This window comes from Struthio camelus, chromosome 26, assembly GCF_040807025.1.
Source record: "Struthio camelus isolate bStrCam1 chromosome 26, bStrCam1.hap1, whole genome shotgun sequence".
Lineage (NCBI taxonomy): Eukaryota > Metazoa > Chordata > Aves > Struthioniformes > Struthionidae > Struthio > Struthio camelus.
The window spans coordinates 883,009-905,908 of NC_090967.1; the positions used below are offsets into that span (position 1 = coordinate 883,009).

The following is a 22,900-nucleotide window of genomic DNA, read 5'->3' on the forward strand; positions in this document are numbered from 1 at the left end:
CCAAGGGTAGGAAGAAAATGGCATGGCCTTTGTGGTGGGAGTGCAGGCAGCATGAAGCAGTACCAAGGAACAGGAGCGCCATCTCTCACCCGTCTTCAGTACAGGAGGGTTGCTGGCGAGAGCTGTTACCCAGGCCTGTGCCAGCTCACTATTTGCATCAGCAGGGTGGTTGTGTGTGTAACTGTGGCTGAGAGGCTGTTGCCTGCATGGGAGCGCTAGCGGGAAGATGTTGCTCTGCTGGAAAGGTATCCTAAAACTAAGAGAGTGGGGCTGAGTTGCTGCTGAACGCAAGATGCTGCTCTGGCAAAGGAGACCATCAGTGCATGAAGAGAAAAGCTGAACACATGCAGCAGGACCTTCAGTAGCAGAACAGGCCCTTGAGCAGTTGTGGCCCACAGACATGGCTCAGCTGGAGGAGCTCAGGGAACCGATGCAGGCTGTTAAGAGCGAGCCTAAGGGGGATGGGGACCAGGAGACACGACCTAGATCTACACGGGCTGTGAAGGAGCTGCATTTGCCGACTGTAGAGAGTCTGTGAAGCCTGTAGGGCCTCCCTGGCCGGCAGACCAGGGTGACGGGGCACACACAGCCCCAAGCAGCCCTTCGGCCGCGCAGGCACAGCACGGGCAGGGCCGCAGCACCACGGAGGCTCAGTTTCTAGGCCCCGGCGGGGAGCGGCAGCGGGTGCCGGCGTCCGCCGCCCCCTCGGCGCCGAAGAACCCCTCGGGCACGACCAGACGAGCCGCCCCGGCAGCAGCCCCGCGCGCCACACTGCGCACGCGCCGCAAGCGGGCACGCCGCAGACGCAAGAGCGCGCCGGCCTGCGCCTTCCCCTAGAGCCCCGCCCCCTCCGGCCGGCCGATCTCCTCCCCTTCCCTCCCAGCGTGCCTCGCGCGGCTGCGAGCGGGGTGGGCTCTCCTCACACAAAGGCTCAGCGCTAGGAAAATGGCGGCGGCAGCGGCAGTAGCGGCGGCCACAGAGAATACTGGTGGCAAAATGGAGGAGCCAGCGGCAGCCGCGGCGGCGGCGGCGGCAGCAGCAGCAGCAGCAGCGCCGCCGCCGCCGCCGCCGCCGCCCAACGGGGCAGGCAGTGCTGGGGACGCGCCCATCAAGAGGTGAGGCAGCTGCTGCTGCCGGGCCGCGCTCACGTCCGGGCCCGCCGTCCCGCGCGCGGCCTCCCCGTGCCGCAGGCCCGGCGCGGGCAGGCCCGGGGGAGGCGGGCGGCCCGCCGCGCCCGCCCGAGCGCCTTGGGGCTCGCCCCGGCACCACCGCCGCGCGGGCCTCGGGCGGGCAGGCCTGTCCGTAGCACCGTGGCGCCGCTCGCTTCCACGCGGGCACTGGGAGCCCGCGCAGGGCCTACCCGCCGCGCCGCCTGCCATGGCGGCCCAGCTGGCGGCGCAGAGATCGGTGGGCACGGAGCCGCCCCGGGGAGGCGCCTCTGGGAACTCTCTTGACTTGAGGTCGGGGCGTGCAAGTAGCTAGTACCCCATTCTGGCGCTTTTTGTGCCACGCAAGCCGCAGGGTATGATTGAGGTGCATCTCTAGAGCTATAGGTAGTGCCAGAGGATTGGGTTTTGTGTCTTAAGTTAATTACTTTTTGTGCTAGCCTTAGCAGATGGATTATAATAATTAGGCTCTGGTCAGGCAATGATCATCTCTCACTGCTGCAGAGTTCGGAGCAAAGTGTACTTCTGTTCTATGGTTAATGATATCCCAGTGGCATGGGTTAGAAAGACATCCGAATCGAATGCCTCATGGGCAAGGGCTGGCTTGAAGGTGATGCCAAACACTAGCTAGGGTTTTTGTCTGTTGTAAGGAAAATGTTATAGAACTTTTTTAAAAAAAAGCTTAAGAGCTTACAATTACTGACCCGTAAATATGGGAGTCATAAACAAAAAAAGCTTGAACTGCATGTAACTTGCGTAGATTAATATTAACCTTATTTTGGGAAGTTTCATTCTCAGAGAAGCTTTTTTTTTTTTTTTTTTCCCTTCATGTGAAATCTATGGAGTGAACAGCAGTTTTTCAGTTACTTTTTGGCCCTGGGCCTTGAAGATAAGAATTGGCATTTTGAATCTGATGTTCTGTGAGCAATCTTTTGGACTTGAGGTCAGATTTGTTTAACTAGTGTTTCTGAGATGTGTTACGTAACTGTGTGTCAGTAACATCTCAAGCTACTGAAGACTGTTACGCCCAAGAGCTGATAGAAATGAGTAATTGAGGCCGGCTAACTGGTCTGTAGCTGACTGGAGATAATAGAGGTACAATGAAGAGGTGAATATGGTGCCTTAGCTTGAAAGGCCTCTTTCATGAATCTCTCCTGGCTTTACCTGTAGGTTCAGTTTCACGTGACCAGAAAGGGAGTTAACTTTCCAAGCACTGAGAATAGAAAAGGCTATTTTAGAAAAATGTTCATAGCTGTTTTTTTTTTTTTCCCTACAAAAATAGTTAAAGGGTGCTCATGACAGCTGCTGCTACCTGGCTCTTTCATCTCCTTTCTGCCAGGCAGACATGCCTGTTCAGGAGTAGAGGAAGTCCTGGTTGCAGAGGGTGGGGTTCTCTGTGTCACCATGTTGCATGATGCAGAGGCTGTAATATGTTAGCCAGGGCTAGGATCTGAAGGATGTTCAGATCTTCCCTTTCATATTGGGTAGTGGACACTTGGAGGATGTTCATGTCTTATCTTTGGTTGTGGTTACACCTTAATTGGACACGAAAGCTTGATCTTGGCAACTACAGCAGATCCTGCAGCTCTGGGTAGTATGAATGCAGCAGTTTGTCTCATACGAGGTGAAGATTCATTCCAGAAAGCATAAATAAAGATTTTGAATTTGTTGTAGTCCAGGAGGAAGAACTTTTCCTGACCCTGTAGGTGTTTGGGGTTTCTCCAGAGGGGTTGTTATTTTTTTTCTAGGTTCAGTTCTGTGTCTAACATCAAGCTCCATGTAGCAGAGCTAACATATCTATACTAATAATGCCAATGTTCATGTGAGCATACTTACATCATAGATAGATTTCCCTCCCCCCCCCCCCCCGAATACTGGATTTTGGTTCTTGCTGTATTTAATGACTTGTGGTGCACTTTCTGGGTATAAGTGGCATGCTTCTGAAATATATCTTGAAGAGTACTGTATGTAGTAGTTCATTTTTGGGGGGAGAAAATAAGAGCTTCCCTTTCAGTTCCTCCTTCCACACACACTTATCTCAAGAAAAATTCTGTTTGTGATCTGCTGAAGCATTTCAGTTCTGTAACTCAAGGAGAAACATCAAAGTAGAGAAATTACCTTCAGTAAGTAATAACTTAAATGCATTATTTTTCATAGATCTTGTTTTAGCTTCATATGCTTTTAGTGTAAGTGTGTCACAGTTATTTAGAGTTCCTTATTGGGACAGATAAACCTGTTCTGGGAATTTTATCTTACCTCTTCTAACTTTTTGATACTAACAGGTATGATGTGTTTGGGGAGATGATGGAGGGCTGAGAGGAGCTCATGCTCTCTTGCTAGCTAGAACTCCCTGGGGGGAAAAGAGACCTAAAAACTCAGTTGTCTTCATACCTACTAACTGTATCTTTTAAGCTGTCTGTATGGACCTCTGCCTGTCCATTCTTGTCTTTTCAGTGTGTTGGGGGATACTGTAGAAGTGTGGTCTGAAATCCCACAAAATAAAAATATTGCGGCTTAACTAGTTTCTCTGACGCTTTTGGGTTTCCTTTACCTGGCTGAATTTTTATTACATTGAGTATGATAAGGAATATGTTCTAGGCTAATGCTTGCCTTTAATTGTGGGTACCATGGCTTGTCTGAATTTTCTTACAGGTGTATCAAAGGTGTTTATAAGCTGATTTGGGAGCATTAAATGCAGGATTTGCATTGTAGCTCATGACTTTGAACCATCCTATACAGCAGCTCTATCTAGGTGGAACTTGAACAGTTCCATTTTGAGGGTTAACCTTAGAAAACGGGAGCACTGGATGTAACTTTTACTACAAGTGTTAAATTTTGTGTGTGTTACTTCTTCAACTAAATAAAAGCTACAGTGTTTAAAAAAGATTCAAATCAGGACAATCCTTTAGGTTTTTAATGACTCTGAGTTTTTAAAAATACTTCCTGACTAACAATGAGGAAAAAGTCTAAACATTTCATTTTTTTGGTGAAATAAATACTTCATACAAGTGAACAATTTTGTGTGTGCATATACACACACACACACACACACTCTCTTCCAGCATATTATTCATGTGCAGAATCTATGTCATCTTTGATTAAAGGCTTAATGATATCTGATGGACATATGTAGAGCCAAATTCTGTTTGCAGTTGCAGCTGTCTCTATAAAGTACAATTTTTTTTGTATATTTGCTTATAACTTATGCCTGTGACTGAAAAAGCCTAGATTACTATGTAGTAAAAATGAGGAACCCGCTCAAATATGCAGCTTTTTAGAAATCCTCATACTTTCTCTTTCATTGCAGGCTGTTCTATCTGTTCACTGATAGAAATGATTCTAAAGAAAAGAATAGTATTAAGAAGTAGGTTCATATCAGAGCTAGGATTTCTCTTAGAAATGCTACCTTCTGACAGGGCTTGGACTTTGCAGGTCCACTTAAGCTGAGCAAAAACTCAATGGAAGTACAGCACATTCATTAGAAAAATTATCAGGTTCTCATGAATTCCTTGTAAAGGTGCGTTTCTGTATCTTGTAAACATGGAAGTCAGTTGTATCAGTTAATGAAATCATGTCAGACTGAAGTTTTTTATCATCCTGTTTTTTAAATACTTGCTGTTCGGTGGGATTTGTGCCCTATAAAAAGACGCACGTAGCTTGTTAGAGAAATAGTCTTCATTTTTTCTTTTCCAAATATGACTATCGGAACACCAATTTTGACATTAGTTAAAAGAACCATCCAATACATTTGTTGAAAGGCACAGAGACTCTGAATTAATGGCATTGTCCAAAAATTACATTCATTAGAAAAAAATAGTGTTTGTTAACAGTCATAGTGACTTATATGCAGGATCATTTTGTTAAGATTCTTGTGCAAAACTGCAAATATGGTGGGTTAATACATTATTTGTATTAAGGTTGTTGAAGTAATTCAGAGTGTTAAGGAGAAAATAAGTAGGGTTGAACGTCTTTGGTCTGGAGCATCCTCAGGAGATGAGGTTAGGCTTGGTCTACTTTAGAGATAGTTAGCCTATAAAACTGAAAACCTCTAACTTACACTAGATAGATGAATCGGGGGAAAAATAGTGGGTCTTGACAACTGTAAGCTGTCTGCTATTAGAAAGTCTTTGTTACAATATGCTGTGCAGCACTAGTACTGTGTCTCCCAACTGTGTATAAAGGTGTGCAGTTCTGTATTTGTTCTGCGGATAGCACTAATAATCAAAAATTGCAAAGTTTAGTCTTAGTTTTAAGAATATGAAAAACTGTGTTCCAGTAGGTGGCATCATTTGGATCAAGTTCCGGAATGGTTAATGTGTCTGAATATCTTTCTCTGCTTGCAGTGAAGGTGAACGACCAAGCCAAAATGAAAAAAGAAAAGAGAAAAGTGTCAAAAGAGGAGGAAATCGCTTTGAGCCGTATGCCAACCCTGCTAAAAGATACCGAGCTTTTATTACAAATATTCCATTTGATGTGAAGTGGCAGTCTCTGAAAGACCTGGTCAAAGAGAAAGGTAATGTACAATTCAGGTGGTCAAGTGATGTTTGTCATCTTACCTGTGGCTGATTCTTTGTTTCTAAACTTAATAGTTGAAGTTCTGGGTGGACTTAGTGACGTGAGTTTTGTAAAAGGTCTGCTTAAAGCCTTTTTTGGTGTTGTACAACATCTACTCTGTGGCAGAATTCCACGTGGATAGTTTCTTTGTAGGCATTTTGGCAGATGGTTAACAGTGCTTCATCAGAGATTAAAAAGATCCATTGTCTCAATGGGGGGGGATAGGGGGTTGATCAGGCTTTTATCAGATTTTAGTCTTGACATACAAGAAATGCAAGAAAACTTTCTGAAGCATTTTAATGTCTTTTGGTTACTGTAGGTTGTCATTTACTGCTGATCTGGTGTGTATATATATAGCTGTGTCCAAACGTTGTAGTCATTTGTGCTTAGATGAAAATCTATATTGCCATTTGATAGCAGTAAAATGTATTTAAGGGTGACCTGCAAAGGAGAAAAATCAGGTTTGTGCTTTAGCATGTGCTGTAACATGGGTAGGGCTTTGGAAATCATGTTCACGGTGTTTCCCCCTTCTCCACTTTTATTTAACCTACACTTATGAATGGGAGCCCTCTTGGTTTGCTGGCTTAGCATCTTCATCCCTTCAAGAAGATGAAGAAATTGAGTTGACTATTCTCAGATGGTGATAAGTCTAAATGGATCTTTTTGGCTCACTTAGTGTTATTTCTTGAAGCTGATGCCCAACCTATTAGTTTTCAAGTCATCTTGGAAATGTAGCCTGTGGCAAGAAAATACCTGGCTTCTCCATCTTTAAAATGTCTCAAAATATGTTAAGAGTCACTAATACAACCATTCCTCTTGTGGGTCACTTCTAAAATACATAGCATGTCATAAATGTCTCACAAAATAGCGATCAATGTTCACTTGTGTTTTGAACTAGGTAAGGAATTATGGCTAATGAGTTCATAAGTTGTGGCCTAATGAATTGGAAAACAAATTTCCAGAAGGGTTTTAAAACGTTTGTCTCTGGAGGCAAAATGGAGCAGAGTCTGTGTAACAAACTATAAGCCCTGGGAAGCGTTCATAATTAGAGGCTGTGAAACATTGATGCCTGAGATTCAACAACTGTTTTCCATAATACGAAGAAATATAGTCTTAAAAGGTTGTGTTGACAGTCCCTAATTATGAATGGTCCCTTGCCTTAGACTATACTTTGCTACACAAGATACACTGGTTAATAGGAGTATCTGTCTGTGTAGATGTCTTAATATTTTAAGTGCTATGTTGAATTCCGTTCCAAGTGTCTTGTGGTTTCTCTCCAGTTCACGTGGATGGAAAAGTCCGATGTGAGATTGTTTCCTGCCTTGCTGTTCAGCTACTCATTCCTGCAGATACCTCTAGGGGAACAGTGAAACCTCTTCATTCTGTCTGCAGGGCTTGTTATGCTAAATCCTGGGAAGCATTGTTCTTGGTTTTTGGGACTGCTCGTTAAAATATAACAGTTTAGATTTGCTGTGTAGTTGGGATTCATTCTAATTAGTCACTGACTTTTACCAAATTGGTGCTCTTGTGCTGTGCTTGAACTTGCTGAATCGGTACTTCTTGATACAAGGCATAGTAGTTCCAAGAACCAGGAATGTGGCTGTGAAAAATCTAACTGTTAGAATTCTTGGTTTGTAAGCGTAAGAATTACAGGCCAAATGTTCAAGGTTTTGGGAGCATGTGAAACAGCTCTGTACATAAAGGATAAATATAGGTGATTCATTACTGCTCCATCACTCGGCAGTCATAGAAGACTTAAACTGTTAGCAGCAATGGCATGGCAGGTTGCCGAACGTAGAAGGAGTTCACCTCAATCGGCTGTTTTGTGTCAGTAAGTATGGTTTAGGAGACATGAGCTTTGAGGTTTGCTTATGTTTCTGCAACCTGGTTTTTTCAGATGCGTACATCTGAAATCTTAAAATGGTGACATCGCTCTGAAGAGCAATGCCTTGGTTCAGTCATTTCAGCGTATTTGTTGGTGAAACTCAATTACAGGTGTGCAGTATAACACAGTTATTAATAAAATTAACAAATGTTCTTGCTTGAAACTCCCTTGTATTGGCTGACAAACCCAAGCTTCTGCTAAATTGATGTCATCAGCATTGATAACTGGTAAATGGATTCAGGAGAAGAATGAGGCAGCAATTCTTCAGCATGTAAGTGGATTCTGAATGTAATCATGATTGAATACTAAACAGTTGTCTCAATCTGTCCCCCAAGAAATGGCTCTGTCTTGGGGAGAAAAACTGTAATGCTTCATGGTAGCTGGCATACATGATGTGTGATGCCATAAGATAAAAACAAACTTGTATTTGAATTTGAGATACTCATTGATTCCTTTAGGAAAAAGAGAATTTTATATTTTTAATCTCTTTATTGACAAGAATAACACGGCAGAATACAAAACAAAGAAACCTTTAGCTCTAAAATGAGCAAATAACTATGTTCTGCTCTGTTGCAAAGCTAGGAGCAGTTGCAGCAAAGACTATGCTCAAGTCAGGCTCTCTTGAAACATTTGGACTAATAAGCTATTTGTATTAACATTGTGGCACCTACTTTTATGTAACGCAGACCTGTAGTTTGTGACGGGCATGTTTACCTCTTCATATCAAAACCTAGATGTGTGAACAAGCACGAGGAAAAAGAAGTAGTGTAGCTGTTCCCATGTTATAATGGCTGAAGAAAAACAGCTGCTAAACTTCATTGTTCGTGTGCTGACTTTACCTTTCTTGCCTCATCTCCAGGAACTGTTGGCAGCTGATTAGATGTAACTCACACGCTCTTGGTACTATACGTAATCCAAAATGGTAGCACTGTTGAGCGCCTTTGTCACTTGGGTACTAAAGGCAGTCACTCCAGTACCTGAAGACAGCTGTTGCTGAGGTTCCCCTGGCTTTCAGTGCCTAAGAAGATACTGTCACAATGTGCTTAAAACTTCAGTTTGTGGTGAAAGAGAAAGGGATGAATTAAACAAAGTAGAAGTGCTAATTTGTCTGACTTATTCCCTCTTACTTTCAGTAGTCATGCTAATGATTTATTTTAGCATGATGAAGCATCTTGACGCAAAAATGGTTCCTTGTCCTAGTTCTAGAATTATTTACAACTGGATCCTCTATAGGCCTTCCAAGCTTCTCCATTCCTGTACAGTTCCTGCCTTTCTTCCCATCCTTTACCACAAGGCATATCAACTTCACTTTAAACTTCAGTCTCAAATTGCAGCTTACTACTTGCCTGTTCGTCTTTCTGTTGAATGAACTAGAATTTCGTTTAACATCAATAAAAACCATCACGAGTAAGAAGCATGATGTTGTCTCCTTGTTCCACAGCTAGATGCTAGTGGCAGTTTAATTTCTGTAATGGTTAATGTCAGTCAGTAGGCAGCTTGCTTGTGTGAAAGCAAAAGCAAGCCTACAATTTTATTTCTTTCTCTAGGAAATACTCTTTTTATTTATGGAAGGGGGAGTTGGACTGGGAGTATGGACTGGGTTCCTTTTCCCATGTGTTTATATTGAAGCACCTGTATCAGTTGCTACAGAAGGCAAAAAATGATTTTTATTCTTCAGTTGTTCTTTGCTGCAGTTCAAAGCTATTGTGAAATGCAGCTAGATGAATTCATTTGTGTAAGAATAGTTAAGTATCTTAACTTGAGCTGAAATTACTTGACTGAAATTTAGAACCAAGTATGTATAAACGTTTCATAACTTGTTTGGGGCAGAAGAAAACTGTTTGCTATGCCAGGTACAGCACCAATCTGGGTACTGGTGTTCTATTGCTGTGGCAAATACGCACTGAGTATGATTGTTTGGTAATGTCAGTAAGGGAGAGGGAGGATGCTTCACCTTTCGTCCTCATTTTCAAAAGGATTTTTCTTTTCCTGTCAACAGGAGGAGAGCCTGAAAAGCTCTGAGCAGTGCTTCAACTTGTACATTGGACCTCTGTATCTGTGATTGTTTCAACTTGATTTACTTCTAGATCATAGCAGAAAGTTTCATCACTTCTAAGGCTTTTACACAGGAATCTTCAGTGTGAACTGCAATGTAATTGTCTGTAGTTGACTGTAATTGACTGTAGTTGACTTCTGTTGCAGTACAGAGATGAATACATCCTTAGTTCTAAGGTTTTTCCTTTTTTCTTTTATCATGGCTGAAAAGATAACCTTGGCTGACGTTCAAAACTTTGGTGTATTCCTCTCTAGACAATGAGAGAATGCTATCTAGATCACCTGCTTTTTTCATAGCTTTTTCATGTGTGCTGACTGCAGATGGCAAGGTTTGACTATACTTAAAGTATAGTTGGACTATTTAAAATAAGACATCTAAAAATATTTAAAAAAAAAAAACAAACCCTAATAGTTGAGAGCAGCAGCAAATGCAAGCTTTTAACTTGTATGTGATTTCTCTTGCTTAATTTTTGCTATTTAAGACTCATTCTGAACAGTAAGTAGATTCTATTCATAAAATGAAAAAAACTTGGATCTTTTTCAAGGTGAAACTTCAATTTAAATCCAGCTGTGTACCTTGCATCAGTGCTCACAACATACGTCTCTGACTAATGTTTGATCTGGCTTCTGTGTAAATCACTTCAATAAAACATCTTGAGAAGCAATTATAAGTGGAGGTCAGTACCTTATAGTAGGACTTTCAAGTGCAGCAATCTCTAAATTTGTTTAAATTTTGCGTTTCTGCTGTGGCTGTCATGTTTAATGGAAACTTTACTATTCTGAAAAAGTTGCACCAATTTTTCTAAGAGCGGAGGTTGTACTTAATATTCTGGAGCTGTCTGTCACCTTGCAGCGACCCTGCTCAAGACATGGTTCCATTAACTTTCTAGCAAGATAGAAGATGCTTCAGTTCCGCTGAAATGCTAATAGTATTTTAAATAAGTATTTTAAACTTTTTAATGAGTGTTTAAACTTTTAGTGTAGCTAATTCAGTTAGACTTTGGAATTTGTGACTGGGATCTGCTTGTTTCTTGCTCTGTTTTTATAGCCTTAACCATCTTTTGGAGGTGGCATTGTCCTTGTGGATGGCAGTGGGTACAATGTGCTTTTCATGTCATCTCTCTTGGCTGTGCTCTTAAAGAGCCAAAATTCCACAAGGCTCTTCTCTGAATCCTTTTGCTGAAACAGAAAGTGTGTTTTTTTTTTTTTTCCCTTCCTCCTGTATTGTAAAAGATAGCTTGCTTCCTCTTCCCTATCTCTGCTTTGGAAGAAACATTTTTCTTCTCCGATTTTGCCCAGAGATCCGTCTATATACATCAAGTGTCCTTCCCTCTTCCAATCCCCACCCACAGGTAACTTTTTAGAGGCAGTCTGTTCTGAGTTTTAAATATGGTAAATGAAGGAGGAACTGTGACAAATTCTGAATTCTTACGTTGATGGTGTTTGGCTTTTGATAGTACAGTCCTCCAGATTCTAGAATCAGTCACTTTGATTGCAGTTCTTTACTTCTGGACATGATAAATCTGTGCAGTCTTGGAATAGTGTCTTGAGGGGGTACCTTCTCTGTTTAGTCTATAACAATTTACTTTGGACCATATAAGCAAAGGAAAATACCGTGACTTTATATTTTTTAAGCATTTGCTATGTTCTCAATTTCTGTGTTTTTCCTCAGTTGCTGAGACATGCGTCTGAATCTCTTAGCTTTTCAGAGTTTCTTGATTTCTTACTAACGGTAAGAATTGTATTGCCCAACTTGATCTTTAAAGTGAGTATCTACATCTGAGTTCATTATCCTAGGCTCTCAGATACATTCCTCTAGCATTAAAGAGGTATGTAAGCCATGCCTCAAATCACCATATGGACATACTTTCCTGAACAGTCAATGGAGAACGTCCAAATGCAGACAAACGAAGCTTGATTGCACGTTGTAACTTTTCATGCAGATAGCGCGTGGGAAGATAGCTTTACAAAGTGGGTACAAAACTAAGAGAAAAAACAATGACAGTATGGAATCATACCTGTTTTTGATCTGTAACACTGGAGATTCCTTTGGTTTGTATTTCTAGTTCTTGTAATGAAGACTTCTACCTAAAATTTTTGTTTTAGAAATGCTGAATTTCTCAGTTGTTTTTAAATATGGGGTTAAAAAAATCCTTCTGCTCTAAAGGCACCATGGTGAACATCATGCAAGTATAATTAAGTCAAGGAATAACTTAAAATTAATATTTTAATCTCCCTTTAGATATGTATCTGGTAATGAACTTTAATTCCTTGAATAAATTTTTTTGTGCTTGGATGAGACTTCTTCACTTCTTGGGTGTAGGATCTCTCTCTCTGTGCGAGCCAACTGTTCTCTAGCAGAAATAAAATCTGCCTGGATCACTGTGAATTTCTTTTGCCCTCTGAAGCAGGATTTGGTATGTGGATATCTGCTGTTGGTACTTTTCAATGGCTTAATTGCCTATGTAGCGTTGTAGACTGTATTTGTCTGCTCTTGCTAGCAGGCAGATCTCTGTCCAATGATGCCCGTTCTTCTGATACACTCTGGTCTGAGATCTAGAAAGAAGCCAACTAGAACGTGACCCATTGCAGATTATTTAAAAAAAAAAAATCTTTTGCTAGTCTCAAACCATAGTCTCCTGGAAGAAGTGTCATGTTGAATTTTATTACACGTTTTTCAGGTGCATTTTCTTTTGCAGTTCTGTACTCTGGACTTGGTGTCTTAGATATTGGACTATTAGTGTATTTATTTTTTCTTTTGAAGTCTGGCTAATTCAGGAAGTTCAGACATCCTTTGAAGGAAAACGGCAACTTCAAGATGTATATTCAGTTTTAGGTGAAGGTTTCTGTGAGGCTTGAACATGAAGCTCTGAGCAAAATTGGAACATAAAAGATTTTCCAAGTGATATACAATTGCTTCTGTGGCAGATTCTAGGAAATCTTGTGCTTCTGAGGTCAGAGATTCCTTAAAAGAGTCTATGTTAAATCATATTTAACATATGTTATGTTCAAGCATGGCAAACTTGTTTTGGAAGGGTTTGTGTAAGATCTTACGTAAGAATTGCAGCTGACTTGATTAGTGGTTAGAAGAGTGGAGAGCCATAAATCCAGGGGCTCAATAGTGTTATTAGGAGCAGAGTCACAGACTTCTAACCTTGTGACTTCTGGCCTCTTTGAAATGGAGTGGTTTTGTATTGTAGGTAATCTGAGAATTTGTTGTCTTACTACGTAAATTGTTGAATCACATTTTCATTCTTGATAAAAGTTTGGTTGGACTCTGGCTGCTGCTGTTGAGATGGATGGCTTCAGAATGTCCTGGTAATACTGAATATTTGCGCTCAGTACATGGCCCCTAGGTACCACCATGGACTACTCCAGGAGGGCTGTATACAATGCAGTCCCTTTAAATAGGCTGTGGAAAGAATTCTATGTATACTGTACTATTTCATGATTTCACACTGTTCAGATTATAGGATGGAGTTGCTTTTTTGGTTAGGTTTTATTTCAAGAAGTACCACTTAGATACTAAAGATACTGATAGTAATTGAACTCTGGTGTTCACTGTCCCTTTAAAAATGATTTGTTTGTTAGTCTTTACCAGTCTCAAACACTCAACTGTCCTCATAAAAATGTGAGTGGATCAGCATTTGTTTAATATGTCTGGCTATCTGCTCTCTGCCTTGAATGCTGATACTGTTTAATTTCTCTTTAAATGGAGAAAAAATTGTAGATACTTCATTAAGCATTCCTTTTCTTCCAGCTTCTGGAATGAAATTCAGAATACTCATTTTGGTTAATAACATTAGGTGTCCTATAAAATGACTGGTCCTGTGGGAGGTGAAATAGAAATTCCTTCCTCTCACTCCCTTGCTCAAAGGTAGACTCTTGAATGAGACTCTAGTTAGTTCCTGGTGCAGTTTGAATAAATAAACTTTTGTTTAACATACCCTATCAATATTCAGACTGTAGAATTTGTGGTTTCCAATGAAGACTACTTTCCTTGTACCTTTCAGAGGAAAAAAAACTTGGAGTCCTCCTGTCATAATAAAAAAAAGAAAGTCAAAATTGTTTTCTTCAGTTATTCTTCTGTGTGCCAGTCACTTCAAAGGCAGCAGCCATTCGGTAGTTGTATTCTGGAGGTACACGATATGGTTATGTGGTCCTAAATAGGCAATCCTAATCTTGTGTGGAAAGGTGCAGATTTAGTTTTCTGATGCATTTTGCCTTTTGTTGCAGACTTTTGTCTTGAGAATGAGTATGGCAGTTTAATGCTTCCTGCTGAAGCTAAAAAATGGACTTAGAATTCATTACAGCTTGACAAAAGGCAAAAAAGCTACTGAAAAAAACAGTAGGCAGTCAGTGATGTCTTGGTCTGTTGGGTCAGTCTGACTCCATTTTTGGAAGTTTGCTTTTAAATCCAGAAAAAAAGCAAATGGTAACTGTTCAAGTTCTGGACTGTGGAGACAAGACTGCATATTGTATAATGTGAAGGAAACTTATTGTTGCAGATTTCCCATGGATTTGGATTGCTTCAAGTAATGAGTGGGTACTAAAGTTAAGGAAACTGATATTGTGGAAATAGCTGGCTTTTGAAGTGGAGGAAAATCAAGAACATGTTTAACTAATTTAAAACTTTACTGCATACCTGTAATTGTCCAGTTTTGTGGTTTAGAGAATATGGAGTGTTTCTGGGCTTTCTTATAAGGCAGAGGCTCCATACACGGTTGTTGATTGTTCTAAATTCCCATTGTTTTCTTGGCTTTTCTCCCTTGGTATATGTGTCGTCTGGAATCTGATTTGTAGTTGGTGAGGTAACATACGTGGAGCTCTTAATGGACGCTGAAGGAAAGTCAAGGGTAAGTGTTTGAGAGAATTTCTTCTGTGGATTTTCTACATGACAAATGTAACTGTATGGTGGCGTGGAACGAAACGAAGTCAGGAAGGTAGAGAGTGTGTATGCTTAGTGGCTATAACATAGGTAGTGCTTAAAGGTCCTCTTGGGATGGGGAGGAGGTGGGATGGGACTTGCGAACAGCGTTAGGGTGGTCTTCCACTGTGTTCAGTTGGTGTTGGCTGTGTGAATTACGCATGGACCCTAGCAGTGGTATGGAATATTAATGTAACACTTGTGTTTTGGCAAATGTCACTGTAGTGGTTTGCTGAATTTGTAAGGCCAGTGTGTAAAAGCAGGTTCTGTAAACTACACTTCCTGTGCCAGTAAACATAAGTCAACCTCTTAACTTAAACGTATATAGCCTTCACAGGTACTTAACTCCTTTAGTCCAGCAAAAGAATTTACAGGGAAGAAACGGTAGGAGCTCGCTTAACTGTACTGAAGAATATGGATTTAGGGTGAGAGAATATGGCAAGGATTTTGACGTATGACAGAGAAGAACAGGCCATATAAAGCGTATGGTATTTCTCTTGGAGAACTTGGACTTAGTTTTGTTTGTTACAACTTCAGAAACTGCAGTTTAATCCTGTTAATGTGTAAGAAATTATATCTTATGGAATTCAAGTAATGAAGGCCTTACTGGGTAAGATTACATTTATTTTTGCTATTAGGGTTAACTAATGTAATTGGACTTAAAACATCTTTTTTTTTTTTGTATTTTGTGCTTTTACTTATTTTTTCTTCTTTCTTCCCTCTTCTCTTCCTTGTTATATCGCCTGTGAAATCATCTCGTCAGGGATGCGCGTAAGTTCACTTATCAGTTTATAGCAAGAAATGGGGAAGCTCCAAGCTATAAGCAATGTTCTTAGCTGTCTTGTATCCCCACAGTGTTGTTGAATTCAAGATGGAAGAAAGCATGAAAAAGGCTGCAGAGGTTTTGAACAAGCATAGCCTTGGTGGAAGACCGCTGAAAGTGAAAGAAGTAAGACTCGTATCTGTTCTTTCAGTATCTTGGATTTTAAGGTGAAGGAATTCTTATTCAAATTTCATGGCTGACTAATTTACAGATAAAAATATTTGAAAAGTAGGATTCATCAAATAGAATTAAAAAACGGACTATCAGCTTTTATTGCCATCAGCCATGTGTTGCTGAAATTGAGGTTGAATGTGATTATCAAGAATAAACTTGATTTAAAGAATAGGGGCTGATGATAGTAATGCAGAACTGAAAGAGACAAAGCAAGAGTTTGGCTTTAACTGCACGTATGCTTCTTGTTTAATGATTTGAAAAAGTAACTTCTGTAAGTATTGTTTATTCTTCATTGACTGCTTTCTGTTTTAATTCCGCATCCTAACGCATGCGTTTCTACAAATAGTTCCACAGAGAAAGCTTATTTCTGAAACACTTTAAAGATTTATTTCCATTTTTCTTTCCTCTTTTTTTGAATAGTGTGACATGCTCAACTGAATTATGAGTTAATGCTTATTTATTGACAAGTTTAAAGCTTGTTTCCATAAGCTTGGAATCGGTAGCTGTGTTTAAGGTTCAATTTAAAAAAATAAAAAAATCAGTATTAGCATCGACTCATGGCCTTAGCCAAGAACATAGCTCATATACCCTAAGAAAACTACATATTTTCTTTCTTAATGGTGGGAGAAAAGATGTCTGCATATGTATAAAACGGGATATGTGTGCAGTAGTTCTGCCCTTAGCATCCTGCTTTGCGGTGTAGTCTGAGGAGCGCTTGGAAAGAAGGATGAGTGCAGTAAGTGACAGCACTTCTCAAATCTGGCAGCATTGATTGCAAGCAGGATAATGGTTTCCAGGGGCAGCAGCCTGCTTCTGGCTGCAAGCACTCCTTGGGAACTATTGACTCCTGCATGTCCTTTGAAGGAAGAGGTGAAACAAGGCTAGAAAGAACTAGTTGCATCTGGAAATCATTTATTATTTGAGGCAACCTGACTTCCTGTACTAATGGTATATCACTATCCAGAAAAGGCATTCATATCATGACCCCCTTTCAGCAGCCGTTCTTTCCAAAGAAAAGCCATCCTGACAAGAAGTCAGGGTGCCCCTTTTTTTAATTGAAAAGGGGTAGTTTGCTAAACTCTTCCTTAAACTGTTGTTAAAACTTGAATGTTCCCGTCTATGTGGAACGGACAGAACACAAATGACTCTTGAAATCAGCGTAGCAGCATTTTCCCAGTTTTGGGGATTTTAGCAACGCTTAACCCAGCCAAGTGCCACAGTATGACTGTATAGAATGAATTATTATGGGTGACCATTACATAAGTTCTGCTGACTGCCATGTTTGCTAGCTCACTACTGAAGAGCATGAAAGTCTTCAAGTGACATAATAAAGTTATGAGGCAGCATAAAGGTCTCTACCTGACCAGAAGGCTTTAGTTTTATAGCTACCACTTTTGACTTTGTCTTGGAGCCAATCTGATTTTAAGCAATACCTTATTTTAACAATGAAACAGGATATTTCAATTGAGAATTGGCTTGTGCTCACGTTAATGTGTTCTTTGCTGATTTGATACCACTATGATTTTCTGAAATAACTTTGTGAAAGCTATTCTCAAAATTTTTCAAAATGTGCTTTGGCTTATTCTTAAAGTTCAGATGAAGATTAAATCACCAGAATAGTTTATTTTTAGGACCTTTGTATTATGAACTAATTAATTCTATTTTTCGTTTCACTTTCTTTAGCAGACTGGTGGTGCTGCCATATTTTGCTCACTGAATACTTAAGTTAGAAATTTTGCATTGTAACATAGATTTTTACCTTGTATTCTGAAGGCAGTTTTCTTCACTTTCCATCTGAAGTGAAGTGATAATCTTATTTCTTGCCTTGAAGTCTTTATCATGTTCTTTGTTCTCTAATGTGTATGAAAATCATGAGATTCAGCAGTGATAGGGGCACACCTTAGCATGATTTTCAGTTTCAGCAAGATACAGTGTGTACAATTTAAAGCCCGAATGTAAGATAAATGAGTTGTTGCATTGTTTTGAAGATTCCTAAAGACAATTGGCGTTTGTCTTTCAAAACCTTCCCATTGCCATACTGGCTTTGGAACAAATGTAACTACAAAGTTCATCTTCAGTATTGAATAATATATATTTTCAGAATCAGGGCAAATGCACCAAAAGGAATAGCTTACCACCTTGAAGGTGCTGATACACTGATTAAAAATGGTTTAGTGGGTGGCTATTATGTGTGAAGTAGTTGGCTGGAAATCCATAGGAAGTAGAGAGCCCTGAAGAACCAGGGAAACTCTTCCTTTGTTTTAGTCATGCCATTGAATCCCCATGTGTTTATGGGAATACAGAGGAACTGACTATGTTTCTGGTTTTTGTAGGATCCTGATGGTGAGCATGCGAGGAGAGCAATGCAGAAGGTCATGGCAGCAGCTGGTGGAATGGGTATTGGTCCAGGCCCAGGCGGCCCTGGAATGATCAATATCCCACCTAGTATACTAAACAATCCCAACATACCCAACGAGATCATTCATGCCTTACAGGCAGGGAGACTAGGAAGCACTGTGTTTGTTGCAAATGTAAGTACTATGTGATCTGAGAATATTGGTCTTAACTGAATTAAATTTAATGGATTAGAGAAGTCAAGGATCAGCTCTGTGGCAGTAAAACTGAGTAGTAGTTTATTCTGTGACTAGTTCTCTTCTCTTCAGTTGAAATACCTGCTGAGCAGAAACAAATCTTTCATTACTTTATATGAATAAAAGTGAAGTATTTTCCCCATGGTAGCAATACCTTTGTCATAGAAATAGTGTAAAAACAGGACTAGAAAGGGACACTGTTCTTCCCTGAGTTTTTAGACCTAACTGTACATACAACATTATCAAATACTAAAGCTAAACTTAGTTAAGGAAAATGCAGATGGTTTGAAGAAGGGGTGGGGGGATTGACCGGACCCTAGGGTCACTGACCGAGCTGGACAGGAGGCTGGAAAACATGAAGTATGAGGATAAACTGAGGGACCTGGATTTATTCAGGCTTGAAAGAAAGCAGCTAAAGGGGAGACCTTATTGCTGATCAAAAGATGGAGCTGGACTCTTCTCAGAGATGCCCAGCAATAGGATGGGGGCCATCAAACGCAAAATGGAACATGGAAAATTCCAGTTAGATATTAGGGCATTTATTTATTTACCACAAGGCTGATCGAATACTGGACGGGTTCTCCAGAGAGGTTGTAGAATCTCCATCCTTGAAGGTATTCAGGAATTGATGGGATGTGGCCCTGAGCAACATGACGTAACTAGACCTCTTGAATTTGAGAAGGTAGTTGGACTAGATGACCTCCAGAGGTCCCTTCCAACGTAAATTATTCTGTGATTCTATGTGCTAGTGATGTAAAATACGAGGTATCCTGTGTGTTCTAATGGTTTGATAACTTGTATTTTTGATCCAATATTCTTGGTTTTGTTCAAATTTTGTGGCGTTCTTTTACTTAAACTTTATTTTACCTCTGTTGGAGATTGATTGTTCTCAAGGCTGCTGATACCAGAAAAGTAAACTTAAGAATATGGAAATGTGTGTGGTGTTTAAAAAAAAAAAAAAAAAAGGGGGGGGGGGAGGAAAAAAAAACCACATTTCTGGTATCACTTGTCTTCCAGTTGGATTACAAGGTTGGTTGGAAGAAACTGAAAGAAGTATTCAGCATGGCCGGTGTTGTGGTTCGGGCAGACATACTAGAAGATAAAGATGGCAAAAGTCGCGGGATTGGGACCGTCACTTTTGAGCAAGCTATAGAGGCTGTTCAGGCTATATGTATCCTTGAAGGGTAATGATGGTAAGCAGTAGGCAAGATTGCCAGTATGTCCTGTACTAACTTCCATGAGTTAGCAAATAACTGTCAGTAAAGCAAGATGAAAGTATAATTTTCAGTATTACAACTGAGAGTATTGCTGCATTGTGGGAAATCAAGGCATTGCAGTGGACTGAGAACGTAAGGAAAACTGAAAAAGAAGAAAAAAGCCCAGCTTAAAATAATGCTTTTGTTTGCTCAGATGACTCTGAGTGGATTTCCTTTCACATATGGGGAAATGTGTTTCCAGCCCAAATGGGAAATTTCTGTCTCTGTTGTAGCTAGTGCTAAAATGTAGTTTCTAAGAAAAGATTTGTTATAAGTTTCTGTAATGGAGGTAAAAGAGGGAGTGCAACAGATACATCTGCAGTGTAGAAAGGCTGGATCTGGTGTGTTCCCCTGACCATTCTTACACGGTGGAAGTTCTGGTCTGGTATGTATAGCAGACTTCCAAAAACACCCAAGTACAGATCGCTAACTATGTTTGTGGTCTCTCAACTGGGACTATGGTATGGAGGGATGAAAGTATCCCCCTCTTCCCCTGAAAAGTGGCTTTGGCTGTTGAGTGTTGATTCCTTTTTTTCCTTAGACACCTTAGAAGTTAAGGCTACTGGTTGTGTACTTTCAGTTCAGCTATTTGACATGGGAGAAAGAGTTGACTAAATTTTGAAGTAAGTCCCCTTAATGAATCAGATGACACTTGTATATTCATTGATTTCGAAATGTGCATCTTTTTCATGTTCAAAATATCTAAAGGTATTAGTGGAAACATTTAAGCACCTAGACTGGTTTGGAGAAACGCAAGCTCATTTTACATGATGTCTTAATGACTTTAATTGCAAAAATATTCTTCTGACTAAGATTAATGTTTTAAATTAAAGATCATCTTTGAACACTCAGTAATTGGTTTTGGAAGCCTTTTAGTTTTGGAGAAGGCAGAAGGATTGTTGATAATCTGAATGACAATGTAAGAGGCAAACTGGAGGGATGTGGTTCTGTGACTGGGTTTTTGTGCTCCGCATCGGCAACACTTAGAGCTTTAAGACTTTGCGTGATTCCAGCACTTGAAAGATAATCTTTAACGAAATAATAGCAATGTTTAATGGCCAGCTGCTGTTTGACAGACCAATGCATGTAAAAATGGTAAGTACATTCAAATTCTCATTACTTTTTGAATTGATAATATGCTCCTGGTTTTGGATGGTAAATGGCTTTAAGGTTGTTGCTTAATAGTGATCTGAGCAAGCAGAGAAACTAAATAGTTAGGACAAAGAAGTTGGTATATAGCCGTGTATTTTGCATCTCAATTCTAGCTTATGGGTTGAAGTATGAAAGTAAATGTGAATTCTGTTTAAAGATTTGTCTAATTCCTAGTGATATAAACCCCCACAATCCAAAACAACCCACAAAAGGTTATTTCTGATTATTCTGCTAGAAAACAATCACAGATAGAGTAAAGATCGCTTTAGCTTTGCGTTTCTGTTTTGTTTAAAGTTTGAATGAGATCCTAGCCTGCCTTCCGGCTAGAAGAACAAGAAATGGTTTCTTAAATTTTTTTTATTTGTTTAATGTATTGAATTGTATCTAGGATGAACGAGCTTTTCCAAAAGGAGACTTCTTTCCTCCAGAACGACCTCAACAACTTCCTCGTAAGTCTCTCCTACGTGACTGAACATGTTAAGTTTTTAGTTTGCCATGCAGCAACTTGAATGCTTGCAACGCGAGACATGATCTGAAAGTATTTTGCTCTCAGCACTGCTTTTAGAGAGGCTTCCTTTGTATTTACATGTATTACTGAATATTACTTGTGTAATCTGCGTATTACTGAGTTTGAATCGGCTGACACCCTCCTTGCTGGCAAACAAAGCCGAGTCACTAATAGTACTCCTTAGGTGCAGGAAATTTGGGCTTAAGAGGTAGTGCTTTTGTAGCCCAGTAGCCTTAGGAGGAAGAGATGAATAATTAGAACGCACCTAAAAAGTTAAGCCTTTTTTTTTTTTTTTTTTAAGCTTGAGGCCACATACTTTTTTAGAACCTGGCCCCCATAAAATTCTAGCTCAATCTTTTGAAAACTAGTATCCAAATTGTCAGAATAACATTAAAGGAGAAAATAGTAATGTAGAGTTTCTCCCTCTTGTCTCTTTTTTGGATCCTTCTTTTACCTAATTGCTAGATTGTCTTAAGACAGTATCCCATTCATGTTCTTAAAGCTTCCAATTTCTCAATTGTAATCCAAAGGCCATGATGCCTTGTTGTACTGCTGTTAGTAGCATATTTTAATGGAGCCTTAATGAATTGATTAATGGAGAAAAACGTGCATCCTGATGTGTGCTGGTATTCTGGATATTGGATATTTTCCTCAAATTTAAAGGACTGAATTGAAGACCAGAGGATTTTTCAGGTCTTCAGAATAAGAAATTAAATGTATTGAACAGAAGAGGGCTGACTGGGAAAGGAAGAGCTAGAGGTCGGGCAAACACTAGCCATGTAGCCAAAACTTAATTTTGTTTAAATACAGCAAAAATGTAAAACATGGCTGACTGTTCTAAAACATAATGTAGTTGTGTTGTTAGTTCAACCAGTTGCTGTTTTCTTAGGCATGGGAACCAAACCTGCTGCGTTGCCAGTTTGCACGATCTTAGTGCTCGTCAGTCAATCTCCTAATTAGTTCAGAATTCTGATAATTCATTGTTCATCTGTCAAAGCCTTATTCAGCAGCATTATTATTCATAGTTTTTATTGCTGCCTTGACTTTCTATAATGACATACTTTGTTTCAAGAGAAAGTCACTGGGTTCCAGTGTAATTCCTTGTGAATAAAACTCAGCAAATGCCACTGGAAACCTGTTTCCTGGCTTTATAGGAAAAAGTGACATCTTGCATTGTTCTAAAACAAGATTCGAAACTTCAGAGTCTTTTTTTTTTTTTTTTTTTTGAAATATAAAGGAGGAAGTCCTATTCTCATTGGCAAAGAATTATTTTAAGCTGTTTGTAAGTACAAGCAGAAAAGTTTTCTTCCTGATAAGTATGAGGAAAACAGGAGTGGTGTTTCATTTGTCTTTTTTCTTGGGACTTGGGAACCCTTAATTCATTTGGGTATAGGTAGATACAAAATCATACCTGGAATGATGTACTTCCTTTGCTCAGGGAAAAGGCTGGCTGTGTGCTCTGGATTCTATAGGTGGCTATCTAATGATACATGGATCTTTGATCATTTAAATTGTTACCTACAAGGGAAGATGTTTGGTCAAGGTGGAAATAAGCCTTTTATCAATCAAGGGTAATGTTCTGCAAAGGTTGGAAGTCTTTTATACTAAATTGCCCACTCTGTTCTCCTTAGCTTAAGGAGTTGCATCACAAAATAAGATGAGGAAAGCAGTGTTCTAGCCAGTTGTTTTTTTCAGGAGTCAGCTCAAAAACACACACAAATTTTCTCAATAGCAAAATGGAAAGTGGAAGATGAAAAAAATATTTGAGATAATTTTTTAGTCTACTTCAAGACACATCTACTCTGGTTT

General features: G+C 39.8%; 1 protein-coding gene across 1 annotated transcript in view; it reads left to right on the forward strand.

Annotated features, from left to right (window-relative positions):
- The first annotated feature begins 930 nt into the window (after positions 1-930).
- HNRNPM (heterogeneous nuclear ribonucleoprotein M) overlaps positions 931-22,900 on the forward strand; it is a 29,458-nt gene continuing 7,488 nt past the window's right edge. Inside the window, exons 1-9 of the mRNA XM_068920276.1 lie at positions 931-1,115; positions 5,510-5,679; positions 14,464-14,516; positions 15,351-15,358; positions 15,443-15,536; positions 17,918-18,115; positions 19,193-19,346; positions 20,477-20,526; positions 20,972-21,032. Of these exons, the coding sequence (XP_068776377.1) occupies positions 946-1,115; positions 5,510-5,679; positions 14,464-14,516; positions 15,351-15,358; positions 15,443-15,536; positions 17,918-18,115; positions 19,193-19,346; positions 20,477-20,526; positions 20,972-21,032 (958 nt within the window). The 5' untranslated portion in view covers positions 931-945. The remainder of the gene's footprint in view (positions 1,116-5,509; positions 5,680-14,463; positions 14,517-15,350; positions 15,359-15,442; positions 15,537-17,917; positions 18,116-19,192; positions 19,347-20,476; positions 20,527-20,971; positions 21,033-22,900) is intronic.